Source organism: Rhinichthys klamathensis, unplaced genomic scaffold (genome assembly GCF_029890125.1).
Source record: "Rhinichthys klamathensis goyatoka isolate OS25496 unplaced genomic scaffold, OSU_Roscu_1.1 h1tg000011l_1, whole genome shotgun sequence".
Classification (NCBI taxonomy): domain Eukaryota; kingdom Metazoa; phylum Chordata; class Actinopteri; order Cypriniformes; family Leuciscidae; genus Rhinichthys; species Rhinichthys klamathensis.
Genome location: NW_026606564.1, coordinates 8,401,426 through 8,425,281, shown reverse-complemented (window position 1 = coordinate 8,425,281; position 23,856 = coordinate 8,401,426). Strand labels below are relative to the sequence as shown.

The 23,856-nt window shown below is 37.7% G+C and overlaps 1 protein-coding gene across 1 annotated transcript in view; it reads left to right on the top strand.

Annotated features, from left to right (window-relative positions):
• rock1 (Rho-associated, coiled-coil containing protein kinase 1) overlaps nt 1-23,856 on the top strand; it is a 97,307-nt gene that overhangs the window by 21,714 nt on the left and 51,737 nt on the right. The window contains exon 2 of the mRNA XM_056265245.1: nt 22,138-22,219. Within this exon, the coding sequence (XP_056121220.1) occupies nt 22,138-22,219 (82 nt within the window). The remainder of the gene's footprint in view (nt 1-22,137; nt 22,220-23,856) is intronic.

Genomic DNA, 23,856 nt, shown 5'->3' with positions numbered 1-23,856 from the left:
TTGTTATAACGATTATAGAAGTGAATAGAGACCTACCCAGCTTTGCATGAACAGTGTTGCTCCTTGATATTGTTAGTCCCAGTCTCCGTCTCCATTAGTAGGATATGCGGTGGTTCATTTTTTGACTATTTGGATGCCTTGTTGTTCCTTGCGTTTCACCTGTATGTCATGAATATAGCCTTCGAACGTATATTGCAGCCCCTTTTGCCTACTTCTATCGGACACTTTATTTGCTGCTTTATAAAAGTTTGATAAAATTTCAGCAGGAAGAGCTGTCACAGCATAAGCCATGTTGATACCAGAGCCCAGATGAAGTTTTTGTCGGACGTAGCAACAGTAACTAAGGGGGGCGGGGCTTAGCCAAAGGCGAATTCTAATTGAAAGAGACATGTGTAAAATGTTTTCATGTGTAAAGCTGCTTACCAGATGCTTAACTGCCTTTTTCTCACCGCTGTCATTTTTTGTTTATTTTGTTATTGAAAGCATGCAGCACATATTTTCATATTCATCTAAACGTCGCTCTCAGCAGTGTGAGAGGCATCGAGATGTTCGCTAAAGGTATATCGCTGCTCACGTATTCCAAACTTCTTTTTATCCCTAAGTGAAGGAGGAAAAAGAATTGCGCTGTGTGGGTATGTATTTCGGGACCTTTATTGTTTGGCATGCGTAATTAGCCGTTGCCAATTCAGATGTTTCATTGAGAAAGTTTAGTCACAGAGACATTAATTTATTTACAAGATCGCCAGAAAGCAAAATGTTATGTTCTGTATCTGTATCAGTGTTGCTGGCTTGTAAAAGTGTGTAAAGAATAGGGGTGTAACGATACACGTATTCGTATTGAACCGTTCGGTATGAGGCTTTCGGTTCGGTTTTCGGTACGCATTTTTGAACCGAACGGTTCGTTGGACCATTTTTCCTGCTGACCAAAATTTCGTTATTTCAAATGAAGGACCGTCACGCGTGGCAAGCGCGCTCATAATGTCTGGCGTGACCACAACATTGCCCAACATCAAATGGCAAATGTAATGTAAGCAGAACGAAGCCACTCGTTATTGTGTGGTTGACGGACCGTGTATCAGTTTGGACCAATGGAGCGCGAGCCGATTTTAATCATCAGCACTGTTACTACACAGTAGAGCCCGACCGATATATCGGCGGGCCGATATTATCGGGCGATTTTAGGCATTTTCCTAACTATCGGTATCGGCATTTATAATGGCCGATAAATGAATATTTTAAAAAATGCGGGTGCGGTGATTCATGTAAGGGTGGCGCTGCCAATAAAGCACCTAAAAGCTGTCACAAGAACTGGCAAAAGTAATGATTATGAATACAACAAATATAGCAAGGAGATATTTTAATTGTTTATTAATAAACAAGTGTTTTCAGTCAGTGTCAGTGTCAGCCAAAGATGAAGTTGACGATGCTGACTCGCGATCTTCAGTGAACGCGTGCCAGAGAGAAATGCACATTTCATATGATTACATGAGTCTGTCTGTCTTTCGTTTTGAATTGTTCTGTTTAAAAGTAGACATTTCAATATAGATATATTTCAATTCTCAGGTCTATACGCTGAGTTTTCGTTCATGAGACGAGCTCCAGTTCACCCGCAGGCGCCTCCGTGTCGAGATTATCTATCGTCTGCTATATTTCTTATAAATTAAATCCAGGCAAATGGTTGATGAAACATTGATTAAAATTAAGATACAATTAATACAAAACGAAAGGTTTTGTGCTTTCTGTTTGATGTCTATGTGAAAGTTTCAAAGCATATTTTAGTGCCGCTTTCAGAGCGCTCACGTCCGTAGTGCTGAACTGTTGCGTCTGTAACATTGTTTTTCCTCATAAATGCGAACACGAAAAATAAAATAAAATGAATATTTTATGTAGCCTGTGGAGACTGAGAGCCAACCCTTCTTCATCCGGTGGGTAGTAGCCTACCGGGTACTTGTGATTTGCGCAGTGTAATTCACAGAATTGATTTCTCTGCTACAAGCCTCTGTCACGTATTGTGTGAGCTTATGACTATTGCAAGCGCGCAGCTGAGAAGTCCTGATTATATTGTCTGCTATATTTAGGCCTACTTCTTATTTATTAAGGCATTTGGTTGATGAAACATTGATTAAAATGCGTGGCGCGAGCGATCTCCGACAGTAAACTGATTCTGCTTTGTCTAGGGTAAACTGTTGCGACGCGAGCAGTAACGGCCGCGTCCGGTGTGTAGACACAGTGTTAAAGCTCATTCTGCCTGATAACGCTACGTTACAACATCAAGCAATATTCCAAAAATGTATATAATTATAACACTTTATATAGGGCCATTTTGCATTAAGAGTAGCCTAGTTTCACGTTTAGTACATTTTCCTTACTAATTATTTAAAATAGTATAAAAGTACTGTACATATGTAATTAAAAACGTTTTCATTATGATATTATTAATTTTACTTTAGTAAAAAGATCTGAGTTCTTCCTCCACTGGTAGAGATTAGAGGAATTAAGAGTAAAAATAGAAGATAATAAGGTTTTGTCAGTGACACTTTTTATATATTTATTGATACAAGTTATGACTAAATTAAAAGACAAAGTCATTAGGGAAGATTATGCAACAGTATTTAGAATATAATATAATATAACATGCAATGCAAACTAGTTTGGTTACAGCTCAGCTGTATAATTCTCATATAATTCCCCCTGCCTCCATTACATATCTGTGTCACACAAGTGTTTGATTACCACATTTGAGTGATCATTGCAAAATGTGTTTATAAAATATATTTATTCTGTTTATAGCTACTGTGTAAAGTACCCATCAAAAGTTTGTACACACCAATAGGAAAGTGTCCAAACTTTTGACTGGTATACTGTACTATAATACACATAAATAATATTGCTACTGTATTATAATATACACATAAATAATATCGGCCGATATATCGGTATCGGGCTTTTTTTACTCCCTAATATCGGTATCGGCATCGGCCCCCAAAAATCCATATCGGTCGGGCTCTACTACACAGCGAAATCCGGTAAAGAAAGCATTTGAATTCGCCAGTGAAGTAATAACATCACTGCGAGATCTAGTGAGAAACATTTGCATTTCTCCGTTATTAACGGATCAAACAGCACTGACGTGGAAACCAGGAAGAAACATTGTGCCATGAATGAACTATCCAGTGTCCACAGATCAGCAACATTCACCATGGATTTACTATAGTAACACTACTAACTGGAACCATGGAAGTTTGGCAGGAATAGTAGGCTATAATGCTTTCAAGTAACATCACGTCGGTTTTATTTTGACATTATGAATACAATTGCTGCCCTCAAATGTTAATCTGAACTAAAATAAACCTTTGTTTAGAACTACTACAATATTGCATTTCATTTTGTCCAAGGAGCTGTTTTGTTTTATAAGCTCCTAAGAAACGTCAAGTATTCCTCCATCATTGCTCAAAGTAAAAAAAAAAATATCATAATTTAGTTTATGATGTTAGTTTTAATAAAAATATAATAATTTTTTTTTAAATCAAGGACATTTCTCTGGCATTTCTTTCTTTTTGCTGTATCGGAAACGTACCGAACCAAACCGCGACACAAGTGTATCGTATCGAACCGAACCGTGAATTTTGTGAACTGTTACACCCCTAGTAAAGAAGGCTGCCGAGTATGAGTCAACTAGATCTTTCTCCTTATACACACAACAGATCTGGATTAGTGGTTCAGTTGTCCCATGTCACGTGTCACTTCTGAATAAAAGAACCCTTACATGGCTGTTTCTTTGAGTTTTATTTAATTATTAATATAAAAACTCCACCAGTTGATAATTATGTTGTAAAACTAATCTAAAACAGTTTTGTAAATTGAAATTTGTCACAGTGATACTAACAAAGCATGGCACTTCCATACTTACACCTCTCGCTAGCAGAATTGTTTCTTCGCCCTGAGGTTGTGTTAACTGTTAAAAAGACTTCCGGGCTTTCTCATGCTTTATGTCACATAATTACTAGAGAAACACCCGTCTGTGGTTTTGTCAGTGCTTGTTTAAGTAGAAGGTGAATGAGTGGTGAGTAAGGCTGTTTCTCACTTCCAAAACACAAAGAAGGGACTTGCGTTCTCGTGAAGATCAGTCAAGCTACCTTGAAAGAACGAAGGACACGAGGACGCAACAAAAGCATGTTTGTGAGGAAGGATTGAGCTTGTTGCTCACATTTTAAGTTGGTAGACTGATTTTTTTAAAATATATTTTTATGCCCATGGTTTTTAAATGTTACATCAATGACAAGTACTGCAGGCTTTCTGTAAGTGATGATGTGTCTTTATCACTTTATTAAAATTATGCCAAACAAAACAATGTGTACTCTCATCAGCCATCACACATTTGCGAGCTTGCAGCGGGAATCTCTTAATTGAGAAGAAAAATATTCAAATACTTGCTGGCTTCTGCCCACAATGACTTCTGGGATTTCTTCTGTTGGTTCGATTTGATCAAGTCCGCAATCGATGCGCCCTTATCAAAAACACACCCAGGTAATTTTGTGTGTCCTCTGTGCTTGTTTTCTTAAGTATTGGAGTTGAACTTTGGTGGATGGCGATGATGTTTATTGAATGCACAAAGAAGCAAGATCGCATAAGGGTGAGTGTTGGGAAACGGCCAAAGCCTCAGCTGTGATGTTGTCACTCACTGGCACATGTGCAGCGAAGCACAGCTAATGCATGGAATGTATTTCAGAATGTTGAAGTGGTTTAGATGTGATTTTGATGGCAGGTAGGTGAAGCGAAATAGTTACTTTCTATTCTCAAGAAAAGGATTGTTTCATAAACTTTTTATCATAATTTCCTTTTTCAGACTAGCTTTTTATATTTCCTGAAGAAAATGAGTGGTGCTTGTCAGTATGAAGCTGCCAGTTTCTGTCCCATTCCATGTCCCGGAGCACTTATTATTCACTTTATACATTCCAATGTCTGTGTCCAAACACCACTTCACAACGGAATTAGGCTTGCTGCGATCGTCAGTGTTTACATCACTTGCCCACCGTGGCCGAATGAGAGTCTCAGCACAGATACGCAGCACGATTTCAGTACTAAATCAGATTTCATTTATCACGTGACGAGAGTGAGGCGAGCTGACTGACAAGACGATGGCGGGAGATTTGGTTTCAAAGCGAAATGTAATTTCGCACTGCTTATTTGGCAATAGTTTGGATTTAAAGGGGACCTATTATTCAAAATGCACTTTTATAGGGTGTTTGAACTCCGATGTGTGTCCGCACGCAGTGTGTGAGAACAACCAGCCTATAATGGTTGAAAAAAAAAAACACACACTCATTGTTGAATGTGCAGCTTAAGTTGAATGTTGAGATTTGCACTCGCAGACAATAGTCACAAACCTGTGTTCTGAATATGAAGAATATGAAGTAGTCACTAATGGGTGAAATGCCATTCACAGAAATGCTATAACAGACACAAACTTGTAGTCCATATTCACACTTATTCTTTCATTTTCACAGCACAACCTCTATTAGCCACTTGCAACTTCTCATCTGTCACTGCAATTTCAAATCTTTGCGCCTTGACTTTTGCAACTATTATCTGATATATCTGATGCATAACTAACTTGTGCACTTGCAACTCAGTGGCGGCGCGAGAGAAAGGCCGAGCAGGGGGAGAGCGTAAAGGGGTCGTTTTATTGTTTGGCATGAAATGGGATATGAAAAGACCAAACTCAGTAACACCATACTAATAAAGCATACAGAAGAGCACATGAGACCAGAATGTGAATGCAACGCGTTTAATCACACGTTTAGAGAAAAGATAGGGATTATTTTTCTACAAAAATCTTTGTTTCTGTTCATCTGAATAAAGAAAGTCATTTACACCTCAGAGAGCCCAAGAGTGAGTAAATTATGATATCATTTTTATTTTTGGGTGATGAGTTTGCTTTCTGAGGGCCAACTTTGGCAGAATCTAAAAAAAAGGACAAACCATAAGTTTGAGCCATCACTCTAATATCTAATCTAATGTCTAGCCTAAGTCTGCTGTGTGCATTGAGGGATTTAGATGAAACGTGAGCTGTATGTTTGGTGAAGAAGGCTGATCACATGGATGTAAGGCATGGTCATAGCGCCACCAACTGGTGGCAGGAAGTGTATCATGTACAACTGGCTTAAAGGGGTCATGACATTAAATGTTTTACTATTAATGTTCCTTGAGATTCAATTATGCTTTTGGATTTTGGATTGGCTGGAAGGCAAGTATTAAAACTGTTTAATGCACAGGTTGTTTCAGTCCGTTTAATCACCATTCTAAATCATGCTGTCCTTATTAAAACACATGCATGCTTGCACACACACACTCACACCGAGATCATCATGCACACGTAGAAACATTCAGGAACACAGAAATCCATTGTCTTCCCGGGGGTCCTTAAAGTCTTGAATTGACTGAATTCATTTTGATCAAATTTAAGATCACAGAAAAATCTTAGATAACTTAAATGGTATAGCCAAAGTCTTGATTATCGTTGTAAGAGAGCTTAAATTTGGGTCATAATATGGCCTATTGTGATTATTGTTGACAGACTCGAGCATGTAGAGTATGTCAAAAACTGAACGCGCATCTGTATACTAGGGGTGTAACGGTACACAAAAATCACGGGTCGGTACATTTTCGATACAGCAAAAAGTAAGAAATGCCAGAGAAATTTCATATTTGTTAAAAGAAAAAATATTTTTTTTTTAAAGTGAGTTTTCCTACTTGAAACTTTCAGGTTTATAAATGGGTGTCATCTTTGAAGGATGAACAAATAATGTTTTGGTCATCATCACATTAAAAAATAACATTTAAATATATGAAGAGTTCAGATGCAAAAGCCATTTGAAATTTTCTTCTAGAATGATCATTTTTATCAAGCTTGTATATTTAAGTTCAGTAATTTCACTTAAATGGCAATAAAGATTACCTATTAATTGTCATTTGAGTGAAATTACTGAACTTAAATATACAAGCTTCATACAAACGATCATTCTAGAAGAAAATTTCAAATGGCACTTAGAGGCTTTTGCATCTGAACTCTTCACATATTTATTTATATAATATTTGAGATTTGAAGTGCTGGAAAAAGATGTGTGAAGTACTTGAAAGCATTTCACTATTCCAGCCAAACTGGTTACATTTACACCGCGTTCCAAATTATTATGCAAATGATATTTTACACTGATTTTCCTAAATAGTCGATGCAAATGACAGTCAGTATAATTTTCCAGTCACCAACCGTTAGGGTTTAAGTCAAATTTCATTGAACAAACCACCCAACGAAAACAGTATTTTTTTCAAAAATAAAAAACTCAAAATGCACTGTTCCAAATTATTATGCACAACAGAGTTTGAAAACATTTTATAGGTTGTAAAGAACTAAAAATGGTCATTTGTTGAATTTGCAGCATTAGGAGGTCATATTTACTGAAATCAAAAGCTATTTCAATCAAACTCATCTTAACAGGGCAAGTTACATGTTAACATAGGACCCCTTCTTTGATATCACCTTCACAATTCTTGCATCCATTGAAGTTGTGAGTTTCTGCTTGAATTTATTTGCAGGATGTCAGAATAGCCTCCCAGAGTTGCTGTTTTGATGCGAACTGCCTCCCACCCTCATAGATCTTTTGCTTGAGGATGCTCCAAAGGTTCTCAATAGGGTTGAGGATGGGGGCCACACCATGAGTTTCTCTCCTTTTTTGCCCTTAGCAGCCAATGACACAGAAGTATTCTTTGCAGCTTGAGATGGTGCATTGTCATGAATGAAGATGATTTTTCTACGCAAGGCATGGTTCTTCTTTTTGTACCATGGAAGAAAGTGAGAAGAAGAAAGTCAGAAACTCTATGTACTTTGCCGAGGTCATTTTCACACCTTCAGGGACCCTAAAGGGGCCTACCAGCTCTCTCCCCATGATTCCAGCCCAAAACATGACTCCGCCACCTCCTTGCTGACGTCGCAGCCTTATTGGGACATGGTGGCCATCCACTACTCCATCCATCTGCACCATCCAGGGTTGCACGGCACTCATCAGTAAACAAGACTGTTTGAAAATTTGTCTTCATCTATTTCTGGGCCCACTGCAACGGTTTCTGCTTGTGAGTACTGGTTAGGGGTGGCTGAATAGTAGGTTTATGTACAACTGCAAGCCTTTGGAGGATCCTACACCTTGAGTTTCGCGGGACTCCAGAGGTACTAGCAGCTTCAAATACCTGTTTGCTGCTTTGTAATAGCATTTTAGCAGCTTCTCTCTTAATCCGATGAATTTGTCTGGCAGTAACCTTCCTCATTATGCCTTTATCTGCACGAACCCGTCTGTGCTCTGAAATCTCTTCACAGTACGATGATCACGCTTAAGTTTTCGTGAAATATCTAATGTTTTCATACCTTGTCCAAGGCATTGCACTATTTGACGCTTTTCCGCAACAGAGAGATCCTTTTTCTTTCCCAAATTGCTTGAAACCTGTGGCCTGCTTAATAATGTGGAACATCCTTCTTAAGTAGTTTTCCTTTAATTGGGCTCACCTGGCAAACTAATTAGCACAGGTGTCTGAGATTGATTTCAGTGATCCAAAGAGCCAGGAGACACAATACCATCCATGAGTTTGATTGAAAAACAAAATAATTTTTTTTTATGACACTTTATTCCAATTTGCATAATAATTTGGAACGCGGTGTAGTGTTACTATATTAAATCCATGGTGAATGTTGCTGGTCTGTGGACGTAAAGTATTACTAGTTCATTCACGGCACAATGTTTCTCCTGGTGTCCACGTCAGCGCTGTTTGATCTAATAGAGATCTACGGTTAATAACGGAGAAATGTGAATGCTTCTCAGTAGATCTTGCAGCGATGTTTTTACTTCAGTGGCGAATTCAAATGTTTTCTTTACTGGATCTTAGCACTGTGTTGTAACAGTGTCGCTTGATCAAGATCGGCGCGCGCTGCACAGATGTTGCTGGTCTGAACTGATAAACAATCCGTGAAGCACATAATGAGTAGCGCAGTTTCGTTCCGCTTGCCATTTGATGTCACGCAACGTTGTGGTGGTCGCGCCAGCGCAAATTTTGTCGGCAGGAAAAATGGTCCAAGGAATCGTTCGGTTTGTATGCGTACCGAACCGGAAGCCTCGAACCGAAACGGTTCAATACGAATACATGTACCGTTACACCCCTACTGTATACTGTATCCACTGTAGACAGCGTCAGTGATTATAATGGGTTCTGTTTGCATCTGTATACTGTATCCAGTGTAGTCAGCGTCAGTGATTATAATGGGTTCTGTTTGCATCTGTATACTGTATCCAGTGTAGACCGTGTCAGTGATTATAATGGGTTCTGTTTGCATCTGTATACTGTATCCAGTGTAGACAGCGTCAGTGATTATAATGGGTTCTGTTTGTATCTGTATACTGTATCCAGTGTAGACAGCGTCAGTGATTATAATGGGTTCTGTTTGCATCTGTATACTGTATCCAGTGTAGACAGTGTCAGTGATTATAATGGGTTCTGTTTGTATCTGTATACTGTATCCAGTGTAGACAGCGTCAGTGATTATAATGGGTTCTGTTTGCATCTGTATACTGAATCCAGTGTAGACAGTGTCAGTGATTATAATGGGTTCTGTTTGCATCTGTATACTGTATCCAGTGTAGTCAGCGTCAGTGATTATAATGGGTTCTGTTTGCATCTGTATACTGTATCCAGTGTAGACAGCGTCAGTGATTATAATGGGTTCTGTTTGCATCTGTATACTGTATCCAGTGTAGTCAGCGTCAGTGATTATAATGGGTTCTGTTTGCATCTGTATACTGTATCCAGTGTAGACAGCGTCAGTGATTATAATGGGTTCTGTTTGCATCTGTATACTGTATCCAGTGTAGTCAGCGTCAGTGATTATAATGGGTTCTGTTTGCATCTGTATACTGTATCCAGTGTAGACAGTGTCAGTGATTATAATGGGTTCTGTTTGCATCTGTATACTGTATCCAGTGTAGACAGCGTCAGTGATTATAATGGGTTCTGTTTGCATCTGTATACTGTATCCAGTGTAGTCAGCGTCAGTGATTATAATGGGTTCTGTTTGCATCTGTATACTGTATCCAGTGTAGACAGCGTCAGTGATTATAATGGGTTCTGTTTGCATCTGTATACTGTATCCAGTGTAGACAGTGTCAGTGATTATAATGGGTTCTGTTTGCATCTGTATACTGTATCCAGTGTAGACAGTGTCAGTGATTATAATGGGTTCTGTTTGCATCTGTATACTGTATCCAGTGTAGACAGTGTCAGTGATTATAATGGGTTCTGTTTGCATCTGTATACTGTATCCAGTGTAGACAGTGTCAGTGATTATAATGGGTTCTGTTTGCATCTGTATACTGTATCCAGTGTAGACAGTGTCAGTGATTATAATGGATTCTGTTTGCATCTGTATACTGTATCCAGTGTAGTCAGCATCAGTGATTATAATGGGTTCTGTTTGCATCTGTATACTGTATCCAGTGTAGACAGTGTCAGTGATTATAATGGGTTCTGTTTGCATCTGTATACTGTATCCAGTGTAGACAGCGTCAGTGATTATAATGGGTTCTGTTTGCATCTGTATACTGTATCCAGTGTAGACAGTGTCAGTGATTATAATGGGTTCTGTTTGCATCTGTATACTGTATCCAGTGTAGACAGTGTCAGTGATTATAATGGGTTCTGTTTGCATCTGTATACTGTATCCAGTGTAGACAGTGTCAGTGATTATAATGGGTTCTGTTTGCATCTGTATACTGTATCCAGTGTAGACAGTGTCAGTGATTATAATGGGTTCTGTTTGCATCTGTATACTGTATCCAGTGTAGACAGTGTCAGTGATTATAATGGGTTCTGTTTGCATCTGTATACTGTATCCAGTGTAGTCAGCATCAGTGATTATAATGGGTTCTGTTTGCATCTGTATACTGTATCCAGTGTAGACAGCGTCAGTGATTATAATGGGTTCTGTTTGCTTTTGACATGATTCTCACATCCAATTTAGGCAAATGGTGCGATGATGCATAACTATTCGTCAATGTTTTGCATTGGAGGCAGTCATATATGCAAATGTTTTTATTTTCCCGTGTGATGTCACAGCAATATCAAAACAAGCAGTTTTTGAGCTTGATCAAATAAATCCTTTGTTTATAATGAGGATTCACTTCCCTTTGTCTTCCATTTGTCCTGAAATACTAAACAAAATCAGTACTCTATACTACCAATACTGCAAAAGGATTGGTAACATTACAGTTTTACAATTTCAGTATTTAAATTTTTTTGACAACACTGTGTGTTACAAGAGACATTTTAAAAACACTTTTTATTATGGCCGTGGCTTTTGGCCGGTTTTTAGAAACTGTTTTCAGTCTCCATGTTTATCTTTTGATATAGCCTACAGTTTAAGGACCTGCATGCACTGGTGCCAACACCAATTCGATAAGTGCTGCCATTCCTGTTCCACACGGACCATTGACCAGCTTGCTCCAAAAAAACAGCTCAGCAGAGTTTTACTCATCAATTACTCATTGACCGGTCTCGATCACATGATCAAACTGTCTAATTTCTCCGATAAAAAACACAATGTCTCAGTGATTTCAACTAGTTTATAGCCAGATGAACCAGTGCTTACATTTTCAACAACACTGATGCAGAAAACATGAGAAACATTGAGCCACGACCATCCAGTCTGTGGGTTTTTTAACCCACAAATCATCAACATTTCACATGGATTTACTGTAGTTACACTAACTGTAACCATGGTATTGTGGCAGATGCATTGTATATTCATATATAATTTTTATTAAATATTAAGCTATAGCAGTTTTTAGTTTCTTTTAAACGTGTTTAGGCAACTGTTTTTCCATAACAAATAGCCTAACCATAGAAATCATGGTTAAATGTTACCATTGTAGTTAGCTGGCATTTGTGGTTTGACCTGAGGTTATCATGATCTACTAACAGATGATACTATTGAAGACCAATGGCTAATGTTAATAGGTAGTAATCTTAACTCCATCAGTTAGAATATTAAAATTGTATCTTATAAAAATGCTAAAAAATATATATGTTTTTGTTTATGAAAATAAATGTACATCTGCATCCCAAATTGAGCTCCTGTCAAATTTCTGAGAGAGACAAAACATGTAATATTAATAATATTGCATATGCTGTGCTACCGTCTCTAGGAGTTGGTGGCACGCCTCTCTAGTCTTAGTCTGGAGTCCTGTAAGGCCCTCTTCACTCTCTGACTGTGGTCTTGGCTGTTTTTTCCTCCACTTTGTTGGGAGCTTGTTTGGCTGCATTCTTAAAATAGCTCTCTGACGTGTACAGTCCTGCTGAGGAATGTGACTGTGGCCATCCAGAGTTCTCTCTGGCAGGATGTTATGCAAACATTCATTTCTGAACGGAGAGGTTTGTTATTACCACAGTTTGTAAAATGTTTCGAAAATGTTTGATTTGATTTTTTAAGTTTTAAAATTGCCGGAATTTTGAATAGTGTCCTTGAAAATGCTTAAAAAATATGTTATTGTGTCTGATTACATCTAGTGTGATTTAAAAAAAATAAAAAAAATTGTACGTACAAGTACTTGTGATACATTAGTGCCCGAAAACATTGAATCTGCACGTCCTGTTTTCAGTTTTCAGTTTAATAGGGCAAAGAATTGTTTTATTGACAGCTGATTGGAAGAGGAGAATTATAAACTATAGGTATGTCGAGGAATAACAACACTAAAGCTATAGCTCAGAATGCCACAAAAGAGACATTGATGTAGGGGTGCACGAATCATCAAAATAAAACTGAAATTGCAGTTTGGCTTAATGCGATTATCAAACTGCAAATTTGATGATCAAATGAATATGGTGCGCCGCATGTTTCAGTGTGTTTGTACACATGAGCAGCTCAAAGTCTGCCGCTGTTTGCAGTTTTACAGTTGTAAGTAGAGCTGCACTATTCTGGATGACAACTTAACAAAATAACGTAATTTACTAGAGGTTCTGACAAAATGTTAAGTGCTGCAGTCTATTTAGCATTTGAATGAATTACTCATTCAATTACTCCTTCCTAAATAAAAACGTAACTTTTTTCATTACTGGATGAATCAGCATTTTTTAACAAATCTCTCGAATGAATGATTCAATAAAAAATACATTATTTAAAAGTAAGGCTACTTGTCGCCAACGATGGCGTAACGATGTAATCGATCCAATTGTTATTTGAAGCGCCATGTTACTTTCTGAAGGAGATGTACTGTATTTGAATTGCTTCCGTAGCAGCAGTGTTTATATCAGAACAATACACCTTTATCCTGGTTCTTCTTTCATCGACGACAACTGCTCTCTCGTGATTATGAGTTTAATAGACAGACGAATCGTTGTCATTTAGGAATGAGATTGTGTGGGCGTTTAGATCTGTAAAGTTCAATTATTATTATTATTATGTTAAGGATACTCTTTATTTTAAAGTGTAGGTGTCCTTGTCACAGTGTAAATATACATTTAAGTACTGAGTAATATTAATTAACAACTTGTTTACTATATATTTGTGGTTGGCGTTAGGCTTTGTAGGGTTAGTTGCATGTAGTTATGCATAATTTACTGTTATTACTATTAAGCAGGCTTCATGTAACATGTAACAGAGACACTGTAAAATGAAGTGTAACTTATTGAATATAATTAAGCTATGATACTCATTTTTTACAGTAAAATATAACAATTGTAATAAAATAAAAGGTGAATACAATTCATTCAATCTGTTCATCATATAAAGCAATCGAGTCTTTAGAAAATTTGGACTAAACCACTCAATTCATACGGATTACTAAGAACGTTTTAAAGTGTCAAAGTGGTAGTTGTGTGGACTGTCAATGAAAAGATAGAATTCTCTCATATTTGATTTAAAATATCTTCATTTGTGTTTCGAAGATGAACAAAAGTCTATATGAGGTTGATAATTGATGATTAATTAATAATAATTAATTGATGACAAAAATTATTTTTCTTTTGGAACCAGGAATGGCAGCACAGATGAACGCCATCACAGGAAATAAATTACATTTTAAAACTAAAAAAAAAACTTTCTTTTAACTCTTTCCTCGCCATTGAAGAAAATTTTCGTCATTAATGAGAAAGCGCTTCCCTGCCATTGACTGAATTTTCCGGCTTTCATTGTTTTCACTATTATAAGGGAGGGAGCGCTATTAGGCATCTTCTGAAAGAGTACTGAATCTCCTGATCAAAACACAGGCTAAGAAGAAGCACAAACAAGCGATATCATATATTATAAGCAGATGCAGTTGTGGTCAGAATTATTGGCACCCCTGGTAAATATGATCAAAAATGGCTGTAGAAAATAAATCTGCATCGTTAATCCTTTTGATCTTTCATTCAAAAAATTTGCAAAAATCTAACCTTTCATTGAAGTAAAAGAATTGAAAGTGCGGGGGGAAATCACATTATGAAATAAATGTTTTTTTTTCTCCAAAACACATTGGCCACAATTATTGGCACACTTTTATTAAATACTTTTTGCAACCTCCTTTTGCCCAGATAGTTTCCTCCATAATGCCGGATGAGTTTGGAGATCAGAGTCCATTCCTCCATACAGAATCTCTCCAGATCCTGCAGATTCCCAGATCCATGCTGGCGCTTCTTCTCTTCAGTTCAGCTCACTCATCTTCTATAGGGTTCAGGTCAGGGACTGGGACGGTCACGGCAGAAGCTTCGTTTTGTGCTCAGAGACTTTGATTTTGAGTTTGTTTTAGATCGTTGTCCTCATGGAAGATCCAACCACTGCCCATTATAAGATTAGCAGAGGCCGTCGGGTTTTGATTTTTTATCTGTTGATATTTGATAGAATCCACGATGCCATGTATCTGAACAAGATGTCCAGGACCTTCGGCAGAAAAATAGGCCCACAACATTAAAGATCCAGTGGTATATTTAACCGTAGGCATGGGGTACTTTTTATCCCTGTGTGCACCAAACCCATCTGGTGTGTTTGCTGCCAAAAAGCTCTTTTTTTTAGTTTCATCTGTCCACAGAACCCTGTGGCGTTTGAAGATCCAGCCGTGTGTCTGACAACTGAATTTGCTGGAGTTTGTTCTTGGATGAGCGAGGAGGATTTTTCTTGAAACCCTCCCAAACAACATGTGGGGATGCAGGGGCTGTTTTATTTTATTTATTTATTTTTTGGTAGGCTTCTGACCCCAAGACTCAACTAATCTCTGCAATTCTCCATCTATGATCCTCTGAGAGTCTTTGGCCACTCAAACGCTCCTCCTCACCGTGCATTAGGACGATATAGACACACGTCCTCTTCCTGGCAGATTCATATCATCTTTAGTTGATTATTGCCCTGATGGTGGAAATGTGAATTTTCAATGCTATTTTCTTACAGCCAATTTCTGTTTTGTGAAGCTCAACAATCTTTTGCTGCACATCAGAACTATATTCTTTGGTTTTACTCGTTGTGATGATGGATGATTAAGAGAATTTGGTCTTTGTGTTTCCTCATATTTAAACTCCTGTGAAACAGGAAGTCAGAGCTGGAGAATTTCAACTTTTGACTGGTAGTGTACACTGCAGTGTATATACTGTACATACTGTATATAATGTATAAATGCCCACCAACTTTTGAAGGTTAGGAAACTGCAGACTGATCTAACCAGGTTGGCAGTGGCATAAGTGACATCAACAGGATTAATCTTAATCTAGTGTAATCCTCGATGTCTAAGTCACCCGTGACTAGTTCAAGCGTGCTGTGTGTTCACTTCAGGCTCCTCTTTTAAAGGGGACATGGCATTCTTCTTTTATATTTTCCTTGACACCCTTTGCAGGGAAAAACTAAAATATGGTGTAATATGGCCTAATGTTCATTGCTGCTTATGGTGTTCATTGCTGAATTAAATGAATATTATATGTAGCACATTATTTTGTTGATTTATTTCGAGATCAACTGTGGTGTTTTGTGAAGTCAGGCACAAAGTTGATCACATAAAATGTACTTTTGTTTGCATCCCTGTGACACATCACTCCAGAGGGATGGACAGCTAAAAACTGCAAAAATTAAAGATGTACACCTTTTTACAAGATAATATAAGTCTCTGATGCGTGTTCAGAGAACACAACTTCACAGAATGTGTCTGAAGTTTCAGCTCAAAATACCCTACAGATCATTGTCCCTCTTTGAGTGTGAGCAAAAACACGCCGTTTTGGTGTGTGTCCCTTTAAATGCAAATGAGCTGCTGCTCCAGAAGAGGGCGGAGCCTTTACAGCTCGTGTTTCGGATACTCCGGCAACAACAAAACTGGAGAATCTCACGCACACAAAATGTCAGAAATTGTCAGTAGCGGTGTTGAGCCGTACATGTTCGGACATGATGATGGAGACACTCATGAAGAAGTTACAACTTTCAGAATGTAACTGGACTTTTCTGAATGGTTAGTGGATCCATTTATGTAGTTGTTGTGGTATTGATTCAACTCATCGACTAGCATGTACCGTCATGTTAATCTAAAAATCTTTTAGAAACAACTTTTGTGCCAATCCAGCATTGAACTGACCCTTGTTTGTGAAGCAGTCTGGCATAAAATGATTTGCCCAAATATATAACACTTTAACGGCTTTCTTAAGCACATTTCCTTCATAAAGGAAATTCAACCAGTGTGACCTCAGTGGCTCAGATGCTATGGAGTCTGTGGAGACTCTTATGTTTGTTGGTACATCCAGTAACAGAACATTTGTAATGTTTTTATTTTTATTTTTGGGTGACATTGCATATCTCCAGCTGCTACAGCGAGGAAACCGAAATGGCGACTGCTGCGTCTCACTCAGGGCGGGATATATGCTAATAGGGCAGATCGTCATCAGTCATGGGCGGGGCTTATGTAAGACTTGAGGGAAATCTGGAACTGCTCGTTCGGAGAGACTATTTATGATTTATTGGGATTATAAAAAAGGAGTGGGTGGATTTTTACCATTATAGGCTGGTTGTTTACACACATTACGGACACACATTTGTGTAGACGCACACACACCATATAAAAGTGAATGTTGCATAATAGGTCCCCTTTAAATGAATATCTCTGCTGAGAATCACTCTGTGCTGTGATATTAAGACTAAACCAAGCCTTAATCTCTGTCTCTGGACTCACTTCTAGGTCTCTGTCATAATAGTTTATCAAAACGATCCTTGAAATGTTCCTGAGCAGCAAATCATCATATTAGACTGATTTCTGAAGGAAAGGATCATGTGACACTGAAGACTGGAGTAATGATGCTGAAAATTCAGCTTTGATCACAGGAATAAATGACATTTTATAATATACTACAATAAAGTTATTTTAAATTGTAATATAATTTCGCGATATTACTGTTTGTACTCTATTTTTGATTCAATAAAATTAGCCGTGGTGAACAGAATAGACTTCTTTCAAAAATACGTGTGTGTGTGTGTATAGGCCTATATTATAAAAGACCACTGCAAAATGATCATTTCTGTTGTATTCTATAAACTAATGACAATGTTTCTTCAAATAAAAATATTGTCATTTAGAGAATTTATTTGCAGAAAATTATAACTGGTCAAAATAACTAGCTGCCATGTTTCCAGACCTCGAAAAAATGCAAAGTTTATATTCAACACAATACTAATGTTATTTAAAGGTGAACTATGCAGGTTTGTACCTCAACCGAACAGCTTCGGAGTCATTGGAATGGTTATATTGCTCTTTTCGGGTTGAATGGTGGTCGTTTCGCACCCCCCTATCGCATGTGAGCGGAAAAAACACACTTGCAACTTTGAGCCGGCGGGCCGCCGGCCGCAGCATCAGGAAGTGTCGCGTGATATCAGGTCTCGCGAGGTAACGAATTGTTTTACGGCAAAAAAGATCTGATAAAATTCTGATGAAATAAGCACCAAACAGAAATAACCCGGCACCGTATACATGTGGTGTTCGAGGCGCACATACAATACAGACTGCCGACAGTTAAACAGGGCGGCGCGCAGCTCTTAAAGGGGCCATACCTTATTTTCACTCGTTACAGCGTCCATCCTACTGAACAGGTACCGGTGTACAGGGGTAGGGGATCAGGCCGTGAGTGCTATTTATGACAGTACAAGTACTCCACAGCGACTCTAGGGGTCGCTGTTTGACAAAAACGGAATTCCTGCATAGTGCACCTTTAAGGAAGAGTTAAGAGAAATCAATATTTGCTGGAATAACCTTGACATCCAATCCCAGCTTTCATGCATCTTGATGTGCAGTCGGTCACATTGCTGTTGTGTGACTTTATGCCACTCCTGGCACAAAAATTCAAGCAGTTCGGCTTTGTTTGATGGCTTGTGACTTTGTGTCGTTCCTCCTGAGGTCTTCAGCTGGGTTCAGGTCTGGAGATTGGGCTGGCCATGGCGGGGTCTTGATCTGGTGGTCCTCCATCCTCACCTTGATTGTCCTGACTGGGGCATGGAGCAAAACCAATCCTCAGAGTTGGGAAACATTGTCAGAGCAGAAGGAAGCAGGTTTTCTTCCAGGATAACCTTACATAGCTTGAGTCATGCATCCTTCACAAAGATGTGCAACGGTTCTGTTGTGGCTTTTTTTCAGATGTGTTTTCGTTGGCGAAATTGAGCAAAAATAGACTATACTGTGACACAATATTCTCTGAAATTACTAAAAGTCACTTAATATGCACTTCTTTTTTACTTTTAACTTTACTTTTAGTTATTTTATTTCACGATAACGATATCACAATATAGGCTGGTTATTTTTGCTTTAAATAGATTTTTTTGTAATAGAACAAAGAAGTAGCTGCAACGGAACAAAGACAAAAATGAAATAGACCTACCTAAAAAACTTCAGGCTCTAGAAATCAAAAACTAGAACAAAGACAAATAAAAACATACCTGAAAAACTTCAAGCACTAGATAGGCCTATAAAAATACAGCATAAATTGTATAAAGTAATCAAATGTACAAAAAAAACCCACTACATAGTCTTCACTGTGTACATTAAATAGGCTATACATTTATTCTTATTAAATTTACAAAAACAATTCATTAAAGATAAGATTGTTTGATTAACATTAATGGCACAGATGGCAGCAGATATATTAGGCTGCTGTCACTTTAAGACCGGATGCACTGATCTAATATACTGATACACAAGCGCTTTCTTTCTCAACTGTTTATTTTCACTTAAGACATAAACGACTGTGTTTACGAGGATACTCGCAAAGTATGCCAAAAGACGGGCATTTTGACTGTGTTTTGACTGTTCAAGCCCAATAAGGCGCTAAAATGAACTCCGTTCATCAGTACTCACACACGCTGAACGAGCAGCGGTGCACGTTTCAGGTGTGTGCGCTCAGAAACGTCCCTAACACAAGAGTGCACACCGAAATGTGTCCTCTTTTGCTGTGTATTGGTTTGAGCATAACCACGATTGGTTGAGCATAGGGCTGCAACAACTAATCGATAAAATCGATAATAATCGATTATGAAAATCGTTGTCAACGAATGTCATTATCGATTAGTTGGTCTGCTTACGTCACGGGGAGCGTTTACTGGTGATTGGTTGAAACAGGCCAATCAGGATGCTCTCTGTCTTACACGCGCTTCATGAGGCACACACGCAAGGTCTCGTTGCTCTGCCGCGCGCCCGCGCTACACGGTTTGGAGCACAGTCTCTTCTGTCTTGCATGCGCGCTCAAATCCCGAGAGTTTGAACTAATTTGCGAGCATCAGGGAGCCGCTATCAATATGCGGGTGACTTCCAGAACTTCCGGGAGACTTGGGATATCTGTATTTTGCGTCTCGAGCATCAGGTTGCGCAATCAGTTCGCTCGCAACATAAGTGATGGATTAAAATAGTGCTAACGCAGAAATATTAAATTAAAACGGACTTTATAAAGCGAAGCACTAAATATAAAGGCAGTTAATAACAGCAGCAGTAAAATATTGTTTTTTAGTCACTGTACTCAGTGGTTTTCAGCGAATGTTTGTGCACTAATGCATCATTTTTCCTGTCTTTTTAATCAAGCCTGTTAGCTTGCTGCGTACCTTCATTACGTTATCTTTATATAGCATTTGTCTACTATTAAGTTTTAATTGTTTTTCAAACGCGATCTACTGCGGCTCTATGTTCACACGCTTGTTTTCAGTCTTTCTCTATATATATATTTTTTTTTTTACAAATTATCCTTATAATTCAATTAATTTTAAATAAAAATTAAATTAATTATATATTTTAGATGTTTTTAGTTTATATCTTCACATCTGAACAACATGTCTGTAAATTTGTTTTAACAAAAATTGTGTTAAAACTATTTGTTGGATATAAATGTTTTTTTTTTTTTACATGGTTGTCAACTTGCCATCAGCAATTATCATTAAAAACAATGCAAATATTGATATTTGTAAAACTCAATGTGTGGCTTTTGCACTTTTTAAAGTACACTTTTACACATAAATATCCTAATTTAGGGTTTTAGGTAACACTTTATTTTATTTTATGTGTCCTTGTTACATATGTTACATGTACTTACTGTAGTAATAACAGTAAATTATGCATAATTACATGCAACTAACCCTCAACCTAATCCTACCCTATTCCTATAGTAAGTACATGTAGTTACTTAATATTACTCTGTACTTAAAGATATAATTACACTGTAACAAGGACACCTTAAAATAAAGTGTAACCGGGTTTTATTTAGTCATAATAAACAAAAAATCGAATTGAATTTTTTATCCGATTAATCGGAAAAATAATCGTCCGAATAATCGATTATCAAAATAATCGTTAGTTGCTGTCCTAGTTGAGCATAACCACGATAGAGACGACAGTCCAATATCCCTACAGCTTGACACATTTCTGCTGGTATATTGCCAATACCCAATAAAATAAAAATCACATTTGCAAATCAATAGTGCAATACTTGAGCAAAAAAGCAGCCTTGCTTGTGTAATATTGCTTAAAAAGACCAAAACACACAAGGGCATTTTTTTGCCCCCATGTCTTCAATTTTGGGGTAACTGCATTCTGGTAGACTACATCCCACAATCAGAGTGTGCTCTCTCTCTCAAGGCATGTTTGGTTTGGTTTAGCTGCAAGCGCTGCCACATAACAATGAACCGGCACTTGCTGTTGTGTATTTAAACAACAGGTTAACCAATCAGTGTTTGATCGTGCAGAATCAGATGGTTGCTTATGTCAACATCTCCTGTATTAATCCTGTTTTGAATAGTTTGCATTAGCTTCCTATTGAGTTTAGAATTGAGTTTAAGGTATTATTGTTTGTGTACTAGTCCCTGGTAGGCTTGACACCACCCTACCTGTCTGATCTTCTGTCCTGCCATCAGACCAATAGGCCTCTAAGGTCATCGAATACTTAAAACTTGAAACTTAAGGGAGATTGTGCATTTTCAGCGGCAGCGTCCAGATTGTGGAATAATTTGCTGTTGTGTATACGATCTGCCAATTCTCCTCAGGTTTTTAAATCATTGCTTAACTTGTCTTTTTAAAATTGCTTATGGGCTGGAGTAATTTCTGTAATAATACTTTACTATGTGTGAATTTCTATTGTTGGGTAAATTTGTGATTTTTTTTTTGTTTTTTTAATTTTGTTATTTGTTTGTGATTTTTTAAATATTTTTTTTATGTATCTACTTTTCTTTTTTGCAGCACTTTGGTCGACGCTATCGTTATTAAATGTGCTATATAAATCAATAAAACTAAACTAACTAACAATGGTTTGTGGATATAGGTTCATTAACTTGTGAGTTAGAACTTTAGCTTTAATATTTGTAGTGGCTGTGCTTTGAAGATGATCAATTTCAAGACTAGTTTTTTTTTAGCATGCTTACAATGTGCTGTGCTTTATTCTGTTAACAGACTGCGGTCACCTACGCTAGAGGTGCTGCTATCAGAGAACACTGCAGATTCATTCATTTCATTGATGACTTGCATAAACAAGTCTGTGAAAGTGATAAATGATGATTATATGCAGCACAACTACCGATCAGAAGATACAAAATTCACATTCCACTGAAGTAATCTTTGTTTTTTTGTTTCATTTCAGGACAGTTTGGATGCTCTGGTTTACGACCTTGATTTTCCGGCCCTGAGGAAAAACAAAAGCATCGATAACTTCTTAAATAGATGTAAGTATTTTGTCTGGAGCTTGCTCTAAACCGTTCGAGGCTGCTTAACTGCAAGCGGGGATTGTTTTTGGGTCAGTACTTTCAGTCAGACACTATTTTGTCTGTCCAAGTATTCCCTCAACAAAAGGTCTTTGGGGACTGCATGGTGGTCACCCACATGTCATTATCTCTCTTCTCTCTCACCGTTACGTTGGAGGCATAACGCTGAATGACAGTTTTACTGCTCTAAGTAGTGAAGTTGGGCTTGTAACTTTAATATTATTTGTGCTACAGACACGAACAGCATCACATATTGTGCTATTACTCTTACAGAGACCTGAGAAATGATAAACAAGCTAAATTTACCATAGACTTATCTGGGATGTAGAATGTCATAGAGACACGGGTTCTTTGGACTCGGGCCAGTAACCAACCACCCGGAACAACCTAGCAACTACAATGGATCCTTTTTACATTTCCAAGTTGGGAACGCAGAAGTAAACTATAGAAGGGTAAATGAGAAAATAAGAGATCATAGCAAATATCATTGTCACATTCCCATTTGCTCCAAAACAAAACGAAAAGCAACAACATTGCATTGGATTCTAGCCACTCATCTATGAGGGACGTGATTTCATTCATCTTGACTGGATTGCTCATAAAATTGTAAACTGCCAGCAGGCGGTGAAGTGTCCCTGTTTTTCAGTTTTCAGTCAGTTAGTTTCTATTATATATATGCAAATGAATTGTTACTTTGCTTATCCTGCTTGAATAGACAATAAATGTTACAATGTATGAAATCAATTAAATGGGTATGTCTACTGGACACTGACAACACAAGTTAGATTTACTCAACACAAAATATATTTACACATAATATATATATATATATATATATGTATACAGGAAATACTAAGCATTAACATATCTGGGATGTTTTTGCAGAAATTGATTCACATAAACAATACATTTAGTCTCTGTTACTAAGTTGCACTCTACTACGTTAAACCAATTTAACCTTTTTTGTACATTTACTATTACTTTACGAATAAAATAATATTGTACGACACAACATAATTGCATAATCTTAGTGAATAACTGGACAAGACAAATTAGGCTGTATGCGCATAACTTACATAGATACATACATCTGTATTCAGATTTGATAGAATGAGCACTTTGACATGTTTTTCGTTCATTGTCACTGTAGTTAACTAGTTATTATTGTTTAATTAGCTCATGTAAAGAGTTAGTTTGTTTTTATCCTTTGTTAAAAGCTTGTTAACCATACCTAAATAATGCACAGGATTGTAAACCAATAGTAAAAGAGTTGTTAATGGTTATTAGTAGGGATGTCCCGATCCGATCACGCGATCGGAAATCGGGCCCGATCACGTGGTTTCAGACCCGATCGGAATCAGACGTTACCTCCCGATCAGGACTCGGATATATGTAAATTAGGAGTGTAACGGTACATGTATTCGTAATTATTGAACCGTTTCGGTACGAGGCTTCCGGTTCGGTACGCATACAAACCGAACGATTCCTAGGACCTGCAGACAAAATCCGCGCTGGCGCGATCACCACAACGTTGCGCAACATCAAATGGCAAACGTAAAGAAAGCGGAACGAAACTGCGCTACTCATTATATTGTGCT